This window comes from Paralichthys olivaceus, chromosome 10 (genome assembly GCF_024713975.1).
Source record: "Paralichthys olivaceus isolate ysfri-2021 chromosome 10, ASM2471397v2, whole genome shotgun sequence".
Lineage (NCBI taxonomy): Eukaryota > Metazoa > Chordata > Actinopteri > Pleuronectiformes > Paralichthyidae > Paralichthys > Paralichthys olivaceus.
Genome location: NC_091102.1, coordinates 6,494,238 through 6,507,668, shown reverse-complemented (window position 1 = coordinate 6,507,668; position 13,431 = coordinate 6,494,238). Strand labels below are relative to the sequence as shown.

General features: G+C 40.2%; 2 protein-coding genes and 2 long non-coding RNA genes across 5 annotated transcripts in view; 1 reads left to right on the top strand and 3 right to left on the bottom strand.

Moving 5' to 3' along the window:
* Positions 1–259: 259 nt before the first annotated feature.
* Positions 260–2,480, bottom strand: LOC109637905 (uncharacterized). Its single transcript, XR_002203303.2, has 3 exons — positions 2,191–2,480; positions 1,119–1,208; positions 260–877 (listed from the first exon to the last, which is right to left on the bottom strand). It is a non-coding gene; the product is annotated as an uncharacterized lncRNA (long non-coding RNA).
* A 1,248-nt stretch (positions 2,481–3,728) lies between these two features.
* Positions 3,729–8,228, bottom strand: atp6ap2 (ATPase H+ transporting accessory protein 2). Its single transcript, XM_020100776.2, has 9 exons — positions 8,091–8,228; positions 6,952–7,082; positions 6,718–6,846; positions 6,484–6,579; positions 6,248–6,385; positions 5,967–6,020; positions 5,728–5,877; positions 5,513–5,632; positions 3,729–4,573 (listed from the first exon to the last, which is right to left on the bottom strand). Exons 1-9 carry the CDS (start codon positions 8,164–8,166, stop codon positions 4,379–4,381), a joined length of 1,089 nt encoding a protein of 362 aa, XP_019956335.1. The 5' UTR covers positions 8,167–8,228; the 3' UTR covers positions 3,729–4,378.
* On the top strand, positions 7,640–10,311 carry LOC138411875 (uncharacterized). The gene is made up of 2 exons (XR_011244364.1): positions 7,640–8,216; positions 9,213–10,311. It is a non-coding gene; the product is annotated as an uncharacterized lncRNA (long non-coding RNA).
* Positions 10,312–11,493: 1,182 nt separating this feature from the next.
* Positions 11,494–13,431, bottom strand: part of bcor (BCL6 corepressor) — a 33,220-nt gene continuing 31,282 nt past the window's right edge. For both annotated transcript variants that reach the window (XM_069533240.1, XM_069533242.1), the window contains 3 exons: positions 13,167–13,244; positions 12,838–12,991; positions 11,494–12,741 (listed from right to left, as the gene is read on the bottom strand). In XM_069533240.1, coding sequence (XP_069389341.1) covers positions 12,411–12,741; positions 12,838–12,991; positions 13,167–13,244 — 563 coding nt within the window. In that variant the 3' untranslated portion in view covers positions 11,494–12,410. The remainder of the gene's footprint in view (positions 12,742–12,837; positions 12,992–13,166; positions 13,245–13,431) is intronic.

The window sequence follows — 13,431 nt, the reverse complement described above, 5'->3', positions numbered from 1 at the left end:
TTCCGCACAAACCTGAAGGGGTAATTCTGGTATTTTCCAATCTTTAAATACTTGGGTGTGTCAATGAATGGTATGTACAAAAACATCTGGAATCTGTCCAGTAGATCGCCTTCGCCAGCGGTGATGTGCTCTTCAACAATCGAAAGGCTCAGATTGTTATGCTGGATCACAACACCCACAGAAACAGGTTTCATTAATAGGTCACCACAATCACCACAACCATCTGAAAGTTAATATGTACACATCAACCCAGTGCAACTCGTTTTATCCATTTATTGATACAACAGCTTAAACATCAGGCCTGCTCGGCCCCTGGAGAGAGGTTTGTGAGTCAGCCTTCAAACACTGCAGTAAATGAACATAGGCCTTTCTCACAGACAACAAAATAGACTGCATTACATTACACCAGCAAAACATACAAGAGAACAGTCTTCAATAAGGCTATTTGTGTGTTTTCCTGCTGTGATGAGCCCAAATGTGTGCTGTGAAAAAGGCCTAGATGTGCGTCATGAGGATCTCAACACTGAGTTCAGCACAGACACTTGACTGGAATCATCACTGGATGAGGAGCATGGTTGGTATTGACAAAACTGAATGATGAACATTGTATGTGAGCGTATGTACATACAAGAGATCCACCCTAACAGCAAACTATTGTCTTGCATTGCATATGTTCAAAGATGACAAATTATATATTAGTGAGTTGATCCCAGTCCCAGTGTCCAGCGTGATCTTTAATATCAGGAGCCACATGACTGCACAGCCTTCTCCGAGGACATGCCCGTCGCTGCTGCTCCACTGATGTCTTCCTCAGGCTCCGACATCAGTGCGGCCGCTGGTTTGTTTTCTAGCGACTTATGTCCCGCACTCTTTTCAGCTAAGTAGAGGAGAGAAGCGTAACAAAGTCAGAGACATGTAATGCATAATGCTCCTGAACACACTGACTTTACCTCTAAGACCCCTAATCTGCGTGACATAATGCTCAGATAAGAAGTTTGAGCAGGTTACCCAAGTGTACAATAGCTATTTAAACCCATAGTAAGATTTTTTTAAGAGGCATTTTCTAAATTTGTTCTCTTTACAGATGACGTCATCTTTGTTAGTAGTCATCTTCTTACCGATAGCACTACATGGTGTAATGATGGGTTTCTCATGTTGCTCTCCATCAGTAATGGAGGCCCGGATCTTCCTCACCACGTAGATGCTAGCTAGGATGTGAGACAAAAACATGACAACATATAACACAATGTAAAAATAACAGTCATTATGAAGATGTGTTTTTTTTATTATACTAAACAGGTTATCTTTATATATTAATTCAGTCCACACAAATCTGTTACAGACAGACATGAGATACAAAAAAAACCATGAGATTTCTTTATTCTGTGAGCTCTTTTCTGTCGTGCACACAGAGTTAATGTCTGCATAGTATTTGATGCTTTACAGACAAAACTAAGTTGCATTAATAGGTTTTAAAAGCTTCAGTTTTAAAACTGAAACACAGTCCTTCTGTCTCCTGAGCCTCTTTTCCTTCAGTATGCGCAGCAAAGGATTCCTGACAATCCTGTGTCTTTGTGCCAGAGCAACAAGAATTTCATTGTGTGAAATTCCAGGGAGAGAATAAAACTTGGATTAGTTGAGTTTTCTCCACGCTATGGTACAAATCTGGTGGCTGTGTGCATCTGAGTGATTAACACACAACCTTCTCCTTAGAATAAATATCTTGATCCCACAAAATAAAAATAATTATCTTTCGGTACTTCAGGGGCTCTGTGGTATTCACTATGTTGAAGGTGGGGGTAAATGTTTACCACTATGTTAACTGCTATTAATACTTATTGATTAGGTTTTTAATATTACATGTTTAAAGATTGTACTTGTTTACAATATTAAAATGTAAACAGTCATGTATCTATAGCTTTAAGATTAATGTCGTGGCATACAAAAACTCAAATATATATATTAGTACAAAGTAATGTACAACGGAATTAATCAAGTAAAGCACAAGTATTTGAAAACTGTATTTAAGTACTTGAGTAAAGGTACTTTCCCTCTCTGCAGACTCTCACACCAGAGAGAGAGAAAGACAGTAAACATCTGTGTTTACCATCTGTATCGCTTGTTAAAATGGGAGCGGTCAGCCACGGTTTTAAATGACTAGATAAATATAAAAACATGGATCAAACTCACCTTTAATGATCAGTCACACCATGGTTATCTCTGGTTTCGATCTGCGGCGGAAATCAGTTCGTGCTTCTCTGATAATTCGCAGTTTTCTGAGATCAACACAAACAGCTGATCTGTTTTTTAACCCCCCCTCCCCCCTCAGACTGAGGCTGTTATAAAAGCACTCGACCAATAGCAGCCAGAGAATATCAACAAAGGCGGGGCTTAAAACTGAGATCTGCACTCTGATTGGCCGAGCCGTTACACAATGTGAGATGAACATGTGACAGGTGATGAGCAGGAAATGCAGTGATGACCTTTACACTTGTTTCACAAATATTTAAATTATCTTTTTCTAAAAGGGCGCACCCTTTTTTCATTCTCATCGTGACATCAGCAGAAACTCGTTTTACTTTCACAATGGGTTTATTTTTAAAAGCAAAATAAAATGGAACTGGAATTTATCAATTTATCACACAGATGTGAAATTTACTTCAACATATCCCAAGAGGTTTGGGAAGTTTACTATAAAGTATACTATACTAAAGTATTTTTATTTAACACTCTGTTAATTATATAAACCCACACCAGTTCTGATCATAACTACAAAATATTCATTGATTCTCAGAATTTCAACCCTTTAAATGAAAGTTGTTTACATAGTTTAGTTTGAGTGATTGTTTTTTTAGTGCTAAAGAGTTTTCTTTTGGAATTGGAGGGTTTCTGCAGCCTGGGATAAGTCACTGATAAACAATTAGATTAAAGAACAGTATGTTGTGCTTCTAATTACAGAGGAAACAGAAATAATAAGAAATACATTTCCTTGATGTACACAAAACTTTATTGGTATGTTCTGAATTGCAGCCATCGTTATGTTGAGCAGCTGCATACAGACTTGTATAAAAGAGCACAAAACAAGGGGTGCTTTTGATTCTATCGCATGGTCTTCATCAGCAAATGGAGTTTGTCCAAAAGTACATGTTCAAGTTTAATTTTGTCAGCTTAGTTGTAAAGCTAAATATTTTTTAACACATGCATTGGAAATACTAGCTAATGTACTAACTTAAGTGGATGTGGGTTAAGCAGATGTGCCACAATCCACCACAGGAACTGTACCCACCCAGAAACTAGGAACCCCGTGTGTTTCCACTGTAAGGATCAGGATATAAACTTTTTTACTCCCTTAAAAGTCTCTGCTTGGAGGGTAGTACTTTCAAAATGTTGGCAGCAGTAACATTTGTTAAATATTCTGGCCACCATTTTTTTAATAAAAACCTGAAGCTGCACAAGTAGTTCTTGTTCCGTATTCCAACACAAAAGTACCAAATTGCACCATCAAGGAACTCTCTTGTTACATGTCAGTGCTTTCAGTTTAACTGAGGATTTGCCTTGAATTAACTTCCCCTCTCGGCCACTGTCCAGAAGAATATCTTTTTATTTTGAATATAATATCAAGATCTTAAAATATAAAATTTTAGTAAACTTAAAAGCAACTTCATGTACAAGAACTCAACTCGTGTGTGCTGTCTACGCTAAAGACTTCTTAAATGCACAATAATCACTTTGAACCAATGTTTTAATTTATCATCAGGTATTTTATTGCAATATACAGAGCTTCATTTATCTACATCCAATTCTTAACCTTCGTTTTGATCAAGTACTTCAGTAAACCAACATGTATTTATCATTTGAAATAGAAGCAGGGTACCTGAAATAAACACTACACAAATCCTTTCACAATAAGAGTACAGCAGTTTCTCATACAGTTGCATTTTGTATATTCAATATATACACATAGATTTAATTTAACTTAACAGTTTCACACAGCAAGACAAGCACAACAACTGCACACAGAAACCAGACAAATCTCATTCTCTCATGAAATTACAATAGTAATCTTTTTTTTACAATAAAAAATACAATTGCAATCACCAGACGGAAAATTAAACGTTGTTGATGAGGAGTTAAAATTATCAGGAATGATGTGACACCAGTGGAGGATGATATCTAATTTTATGTCAACAATTTGAAGAGCAAAACACTGCAATATTTTATTTGTCCGTTATCATGCCAGTGCTGTAAACAAAGAGGTGATTCATGCTCTTTCTCCCATCGAGTGGTCACAGTTCTTTCACTAAACAAGACCTCGCACAAAACACTAACATTCACTACAGGGACCTACGGGAACAGCTGGAGTGTCGATGGTCAGGACTTAATCCATCCTGATCTTCTGATTGGTCATCCTGTAGATGATGCTGTCATATCCCGGGTCCATGTTCCACAGGTTGTAAGCGATGGCGATGACGGCGAGGGCCAGAGTGATCATGAGCCACAGCACGATGTTGAAAACGACAGCGTAGTGGAAGTTGTACTTGTAGGCCAGGTTGTATGGGCTGCCTGGGTTGCTCTGCGAAAACATTTACAGAAACAGAGCAGTTGGTTCATTAGTTTCCATTGAAATACGTCTGCACTTTAATCATTATATTTCATTTTCTTTCATCAAATTTTTAACTATTTACATCCACTTGCCAGTTTATCAGGTATAAATAACTGAAGTCCTGCATTACATCCAACCACCGTGACTGTTACAATCCATTGTTTTTTTTGGAAACTGTCTTAAAAAGGTGTTGATTCAACTTTAGATGTTTCACTAAACTCTGTGTAATCTTTGCAACAGCGCCATCTGCAGCCACAAGTGGTGATTCATTTTGTTGTGCTCTGAGTCCGAGTCGTTGAGGCTGTTGTAGCCACAAAAACTGTAAGTGGTTGACTTTCAAGTTAGTAACTTGTGTTACAAACTTATAGTTCTTCTGTTACAAGCTTTTGTAGATATCAAATAGGTGGAAATTCATCAAGGTTAGATTTTGTTCTTTGAACTTGAAAGTTTTTTTAACTCCCTGAAACAGTTTCAACAACAAAAACTGTTTTTTTAACCAGCAGCTGATTCAAAAAGAATTGCATTAACCAGCTTTTCCCCAACTATCTACCCCAGATCCTAAACTGTTCACCTCTTTGCAATGAAAACCCAACAGGATGTGAGTGATGGGGGGGGGTAACGTCTCATAAGATCCTTTAAAAACACAGTCAGAACTGACTCTGCAGGACCCCATCACCCCCTCACCCCCATAACCCTTACCGCTTTTTCAAAAATTAGAGTGGATGATCAAAGCATTCCTTGGTTCCAGACCTAAGTCATAAAAACAAAGAAGCATGGACTGGAACCGGTTTACAGGAAATGCAAGGGGTGAAACGACAGCCACACTGTAAATACTGGCCGTGCAGGTTTTGCTGTTGGTTTAGCTTCAGTTTGGTAAATATTTCCCAAGAATTTCAGCCTCAGACTTACAATCTGTTTGGATTCCAGGATCGAACGGGACTTCCTGGTCAAAGGAGCCTCAAAGGTCTTCACTGTCACAACCTCCACTACAGCATTGTTGCCATAGAGACCATACACATCTTCTCCAAACTACAACATAAAGATAAACATGTGGTTAAAAATGGAACTCAATGTGTGGATTGAGGAGGTTGTGTGTATTAAGGCCTGTCACTTCTCCTTCTCACCTTCTGCAGGACAGAGGCAAGAATGGCAGTAGCATCACGGTACTGGGGAGAGTCCTGACCATAGAGGCGGCTCAGCTCCTCCAGGCCAGACAGTTCCAGAGAGTAGAGGTCAGGGGAGTGGTCCTTGGCCAAATGTCTGTGTCTCTGTAGCTATAATAAAGGCAGAAGAGTCAAACCTGACAGACTAACCTCACTTTCAGTAGAAAAAAAAAAACTTCCTCTGAACCAGATCGACTTACAAGAGCTGTGATATCATGCAGGACTTGGACCTCAGACAGGAAGAGCAGATCAGCCTGAGAAGCAACACAACAGAAGAAGAAAGAAAATAGGGATATAAGGATATAAGTTGTTACAAACTTACTGTGTGACAAAAAAAACAAGATACAGTGACTGTTGTGTGCTAACACTGCAAAAAAATTCATACTTTCACATCCTATTGGGAAAGTAGAGTATGAGATTTTCTAGTGAGAAACAAGCCTAGTAAGACCTTGTTTTTATGATTTTGCTGATAGAAACTGACCTCTGCATTTCTGCTGAGGGAGTTGAGAGGCAGGGAGGCCAGCACAGAGCCGTCCTGGGACAGACGGGCACGAATCTGCTGCAAGGTGACTGGTAGGTCCTCAAACACTGCATTAGCCTTCCCCAGCATATACAGCCTCTGACAGAGACAAAACAAAAGAATAACAAATGAGTACATTAAGCATGCTTTCACAGATGTTAAGTGCAGCTTATTCAGTCTCAGTATATTTCCATTACCTCCTCACTAGGGGCCAGCTGCAACACTACAGGGGTGTCCTCCGCAAACAGAGAGTGGACCGTCTCTGCAACACTATCCAGGGTAAAAGGTACTGGCTGCAAGAGAGAAGAGGAAGCACTGAAAAACTCTGAGCCATTTCCTTCAATTTATATGCAGGTCTTCATTTATTTTTACTCTAAAATATATTTGATGAGCAAAACTTCCAAGTAAGGCCGCACTCCAGTCTGACTCACATTCTCCAAGGGGTAGGAGGCCACACTCTGAGGCAGAGCCAAGCTGTCAGCACCTCTCACCACCACCAGTACGTTAGCACGGGGACGCTGGAATAATGGACCAGTCTGGAGGCCTGGCCAGGACAGATCCTGCAAAAAAATCATGAAAAAAACACAATAAATAAATAATCTAAATAAAGACTACACAAGCACAGTTGTGAGCTCAAGCTACTTTGGAAATTACAAAATACACACCTCCTTAACAGAGAAGCCCATGGTTACAGCCACCAGGTCGGGGATCTTCTCTCCAGAAACAGGCCAGTCTCCTTTCTGAAAGGACACAAACTCTGGAGCCTGCAGCACTGTTAAGCTGTCCCCATGTGCACCTGTGGGGACAAAGGAGAAGTTGGTCAATGCAAGAAAAACACGTGGAAAATGATATAATCATTTTACCAATACTCACCAGAAGAAAATGCAAATTTATACATCTTAGTCCATTTTAGAGATATATTCCTTAACTCTATGCTTCACGGACATGTTTCCTCTGGGTCCTGTTAATATTATTCATCTCTGTATATGGACCGGGGGGTGTGGTGTTGATTTTAAAGTATAAACTCTGTAAAGCACTTAATGTTACATATCTAAACTAGGATTTGATTGTGTTTTCAGTCATATCATCCTGCTCTAGTTCACACTCCTTCACTGACAGTCCTCCCTTCCTCCGCTGCTGTTTTGCAGTAATGGAGAACAGGAGCTCTGCTATGAGGGGCCACGTCTCCTCTGTCGGGGCAGCTCTTGTAATTAATTCTCAGTGAGGTGCTACTTTAAAAGGTCACAACTTCACTGGGTCCGAGTAAAGATGAGCCATTAACTCCACAGCTCTGTGGATGGAGGCTGGAACCCGTGACACAGACCAGCTGATGAGCGTGGAAGAGGAACTACCAGTTTAGAAGAAACCACATGACAGCACACTCCTCTGACGGCTAGCAACAAGCTACAGGAAGCTAACGAACGTGCATTCGGTTGAATATCTGCTTAACGAATCTTTAAGAACCAAGAATCTGCTCCTCGCTAGCTCGTCCGGTGTGCTAATGCGCTAAGAGGGTGTTAGCAACAAGCTAACATAGAGCGGCGCAGGTTTTAACCACATGGTTCGAATCCCACGTTGATCAAACATCTAAACTAACACGAAGAAATATTGTCTCACGTTTGAAGATTCGTGTCGCAGCTACGACATCGAACCTCGCGCACGGAACCGACAGAGAGCTAAAGGACGATGCTAACCGTGATGCACGAAGCTAACATGTTGTATTTCAATGGAGGCGAAGATTAAAGCATATAAATACACAAACACAGTGAACCACGACCCGAAGTGTCGCAGCTCGGTCTCTCACCTGAAGCCAGGAGGCAGAGGACGAACACGGCGGAGAAAACAGCCTCCATCCTCCTTCCACAGTCTGTCAGCGACATCTTTACCTTCAGCACGGATCAGCTGACCTGACGTCACCGCGCCGGAAGAGGTGACGCGACACACGCACAGACGCACGAGAGAGGAAGAAATAATAATAATAATAATAATAATAATAATAATAATAATGATAATGATAATGATAATGATAATGAATATAACGATACATATAATAACAACAAAGGTGATTATCTTAAAAACAATAATAATATATATGTTTTAATTATCCTGAACGTTAGATGAATGAATGTTCTGTTTTGAAACTATTTAGAAAAAATATTGAATATTCATTTTTGGGGATAAGGCAGTGTTTCCAGGTTTTGAGAATAATGCATTAGGCAAATAATATAATTATGTTGTTGTTCATGCAACTTATTTTGTTATTTATTTTTTTAAATCAAGATCTACATCAATAAGATTTAAAATATGTACTTATGTATATATACTGTAATTGTATAAGAGCTATCAAATTATAATTTTTTTTCAGCGTATCCTCAAGTTGGGCCTGTATAGTTGATTTCAATTAAGGACAACACACTTGATGATGCTAAGTTGCAAAACTGAGGTTATATCCTTAACATCTGCTGGTGGCCGCTAACACCTGCTATAATCTTCTGGTAGTTGGAAACTTAAATTATGCAGAAGACCTTCAAATGTACAAGACATTCACCATCTTGTCCTAGATTCTTAAAAAACGATCAAATTGAAATCTATTTATTTTTAAAGGTGGGGAGGCATGCTAGTCGGTCCCTCATGCACAGATCTTTTCCGTAGCAGTGGAAGAAAACAAAGCTGTGAAAGTTGATGCTAACAACAACAACACTGCACGTCCTCAAACTTGTTAATTATTTACAAACCCTCTGTCGGTGTAGAGACACTGAACCATGCTACTACACCAGCTGATGCCTTTTTAGGGCAATAGAATAGTGCAGGCAGTGGTGTTGTATATTGTTCATAATGGCAAGAACAAAGGCAACAAACAGGATGTTAGTCTAGTGGGTCAGGGGTTCATCCTGCAGTGCAATAATGAATCTGAATTTACTTGCAGGTTGTATCAGCACTGCCTGAGAAGACTCCAGTATCTTCTGCAACATTAAAAAAGAAGAAGAACAACAGGTCTTGACCATGTGTGACCAAGTCCTACTAACTTATCTAAGCATTAATGTACCAATGAAATTCTGAGTGTTTCCACAAGAGAAAGAAATTTGCTATGCCAATTTTAAGGGGCTACGAGCAAGGCTGCCATAATTCAAATGCATTTTCAGCGATGATTAGCAGGGAAAATCCTTGCACAGAAGAGTGGGGACCGTGCAATGTTGAGAAATATATGCACCACTGACACTTCAAGGCATTTCTTTCTGGGTGCATTAAATGGTCTGACTCCTCTCTGCCTGGAGAACATGAAGCTCTGACTTTGCTTTATAACTCATCCTGACTTTGCAGTTAAATACAGTCAGCATTGATGTTGCACATTCTTTCTTTTCAACATTGAAATGAGTCTTAAGATTATCTCAGAGGTTGACTTCAGTCTGCTTCCTGGAAGATTTCTCCAGGGGTTTATTTATGCCCCGAGGGACTAGATCTCCCATGTCCCTCCTCTAAAGCTTCATTGTGGACCTGCTGACCCCCCTCCCTGAATTCTGGCTCAGCTCTTGGCAACCTGCCGTGGATCTCTTTGCACCCTCTCTGCAGACATAGAAGCAGTTGGTCATTTCATTTATGAGTCTATCTGCCTTGTGTGGTTCATATTTAGTTCAGTCATTATTTCTGTTGAAGCTCAACCATGCTGACTCGCTGCTGCAGAGCTGTTATTTCTTCTTACAGCCTCTAACGGCCACGTCTGAAGCTTAGATGAAGAACTGATACTCAAAGTAAACTGAGGAACTAAAAACAGACCAATGGGAGATTAACCAGCTGGAGGGTCACAGGCTGGTCCTGAGTGAATTTTCCTATAGTAAACTAAACAACTTTGTGTTTTGGACTGTTGGGTTGGACGAAACAAGACATTTCAAGACAGCAACATGAAAAATTCAAAAATTGTATAACCTATTTGATAATTTATTTTAATTAATTGTCAGACTGATAAAACCTAATTAAAGATAAACTCCAGATGTTAATTAATTTGAATAAACAGTGTTTAAAATTGATACAAATGAGTACTTGATAATACAAACAGAAATTATAAGAATTAAGTAGTTAGAGAATTTATTTGACACATGGATCTTCCAGAAAACCAGGGCCACCACATCTTTGGTGAAACTGCGTTTAAGTGGTTTGGATTCACAAAACTGAACAACTATTAATATAAAGTGAAGCTATTTCACTTAGCACTGCTGGGGGCAGGGGTGGGGGGTCTCATGGAACTTGAGGCCGTGGAGGACCAGCTTTCTCTTTAACCTCTTCTACTTACTCTGTGCATTGTGTATGTGCCCCCCCCCCCCCCTTGCTGTAGGGTTCAGGATATCAGTACCTGGCATTAAGTTCCATCTGAGAACAGTATCAACAGATAACATGTCTTAGAGGGTATGGTTGCCAGTATTGTATAGACCCCCCACCAAAAAAAATGCATGGATCTGTCAACACTTTCAAACTTCTCTATCCATTGTCCTGCTCCATGGCCCAAACAATTTAACTGAATTGAATACCTTTTACTATAATTTATTCTCCTTGTAGCCATGGATTTTATGAATTTTCCTGTGAAGCACTTTGTAACTTTGTTTAGATAAGTGCTATACAAATACAGTTATTATTCTTAGTTCATGTCCGGAATATACACTGATTCAAGAATATTGGATCATGTCATTTTTGCTGATAAGAAAAATTAATAACAGGGCAAAAAGACTGATAATAAGTTAAAGGTGTGGATCATTTCAGATGAGATTTATATTTATGTGGTTCATATCCTCAAATCAAATTATCGAGCACTGACAGTGAACATGGAGCACACTTTGCCCTGCTGGTGAACTTTTAGTCATCATGGTAATTTATTAGTAGCTTGAAAATATTTAGAACAAAAGCTGCATTCAGCGCTGAAGGCCAATCCTCTAATAACAGCTTTGAACACTGGGGGGCGCTACACGCGCACAGCAGCAGTGAGTGGGAGTTGAGTTCTTTAGTCATGACTGCAGCAATAAATCGCTTGATGCCTTCAGTTCTAAAATATTCCAAAAGATGGCAATACAGGATTCTGTTGGTGGTCACACCTCGGTGACACGCAGCAGCAGCAGCATATGATAATTTGGCAAAGAATATTCAATTTGACAGAACAGCCAGAAAAAATTTTTTCAGTTTGTCACGATCATTGACACAAGGACGAGCAGAACCCATGATTCATCTTGCAGTTTGTATATTTATTTTAAAGCAACTTCTTTTGTAAAATATAAATACAAATTATGAGATATTTTAATTACAAAATTAAAACAAAAATGAACACACCAAAAATTACTTTACTGCAGTAGCCTCCCTGTTATATACAAGCTCTGTGCCGAAGGGTGAATATCAACATTATCTTAAAACTTTATTATACAAACGATTTTGTAGTTTTGCATGTTAAATTACATACTGAACAGGAAGCAAAATCTCAGCTTAAAAAAAAAAAAAGATACAACAGAACAGCCCCTGAGGCTCGAGCGAGCGCTAAAGTCTGAGGAGGGAAAAAAACAGGACATCATGTGCTTCCTATAAACACAAATACCACATTCAATAGCACAGTCTCAGTACTATCCTGTACAGCTACACACATGGACAATGTGCTGCGCGCCCACACACACGACTACTCTGTCATACAAAATCTTTCAGAGAAGTCGTGTGCAACATCCAAAAGAAAAGAATCTCGCTATTTATACATATATATATATATATATATATATACATACATATATATATATATACGTATATATACATATATATATATTTAGATACATATAGATATACATATATATCTATATAGTGATATATATACATGTATAATTATTCACTTATATATATTAATTTATAAAAATAAGACCATTATTAAGTCTACTTAGCCACAAATTTATTGATCCTCAGTTAACGGAGGGAAATATCTGAGCAGCCCGGTCAGCCAGCGGATCAGTCCATCTGTACAGTGCACCAGGGCTGGTCCGGAGCAGGGCCAAAGCGTGGGAGCAAAGCGTCAGGCTAAGGCATGTCATCATAACCCCTGGTTGGTTTTTAAAGCAAACTACAGTCAGTAAGCATCAAGGTCCTGGATTAGTGGCTCCAGGGGTCAGGATGAGCCCAGCTTGCCAACAGCCTTGATTTTGTCCTTCAGTCTGTCCCCTGGGTGGTCCCAGCGGTCGTCCAGAAACTCAAGCGAAGAGCCCAGCTGGGCGGCGAGCTCAGCGCTGTCCTCAACCAGGTCCAGCAGCTCCTTGCTGTCCGGATGGAAGCCCTCCAGCTCCTCTGGGCAAGAGAAGAGCTGCGACAGTGACGCTTGCTGGTAAAACTCCGCCTCTGCCACCGTCACCACCTCCATGTGTGGGAAGGCTTGTCTGAAACCCCGGGCTGACATTCGCAGCCGGCGGAGCACGTCCGACAGTAGCAGCCAGTTTCTTGGCCTGAGAGACAAAAATCAACCAATGTTTAGGAATGAGGGCCAACGGTGAGGCACAGAAAATAAAACAGATGTGTCAGCTGTTGAGAACAAAACTCACCCTTGGGAGAGGGAAACCTGGATGTTGTAGCACGGCAGCAGAGGTCGGTCAGAGAACTCAAACTCAAACACCTCCCTTTTGTCATCCTCGTCCTCGTCCTCTGGGCCCGGTGGGTCTGCGAGGATGTCATAGATGCCGCCTTCTTCACTCGACTCTGCACACAAAAAAATACACATGAGTCATTAGTGAGCGTCCACATTTTCATAGAAGATTCAAGGACAAATATGACCTGAATTTCTCAAAGCCTGATGGAATTTAAGTTGTTTAAAATCTAATTTGTAAGAAACTAAAAAACTAAATCACACATGATCACGCTGCTCCGTACTCACCACACACTGCGCTGCCGTAGAAATCCCAGTAAAGCCCTGGGTCGTCATCTAGGCGGCCCTGAAGGTCAGCAAAATAATCTATGGAAAGAAGCAGAGGAGCGAATTCCTGTTATTCAAGAGCTGGAACCCCGGGGACAGGCAACAGGGCAAATAGGGCAAATACAAATGCCCTTGGGAGATTACAGCAGTGAAATGGATAAGAGCGTGGTGAAATAGAGGAGCAGAGAGAGGAGGGGTGGTGTCAAGAGAGAGAAGAGAAACAAAC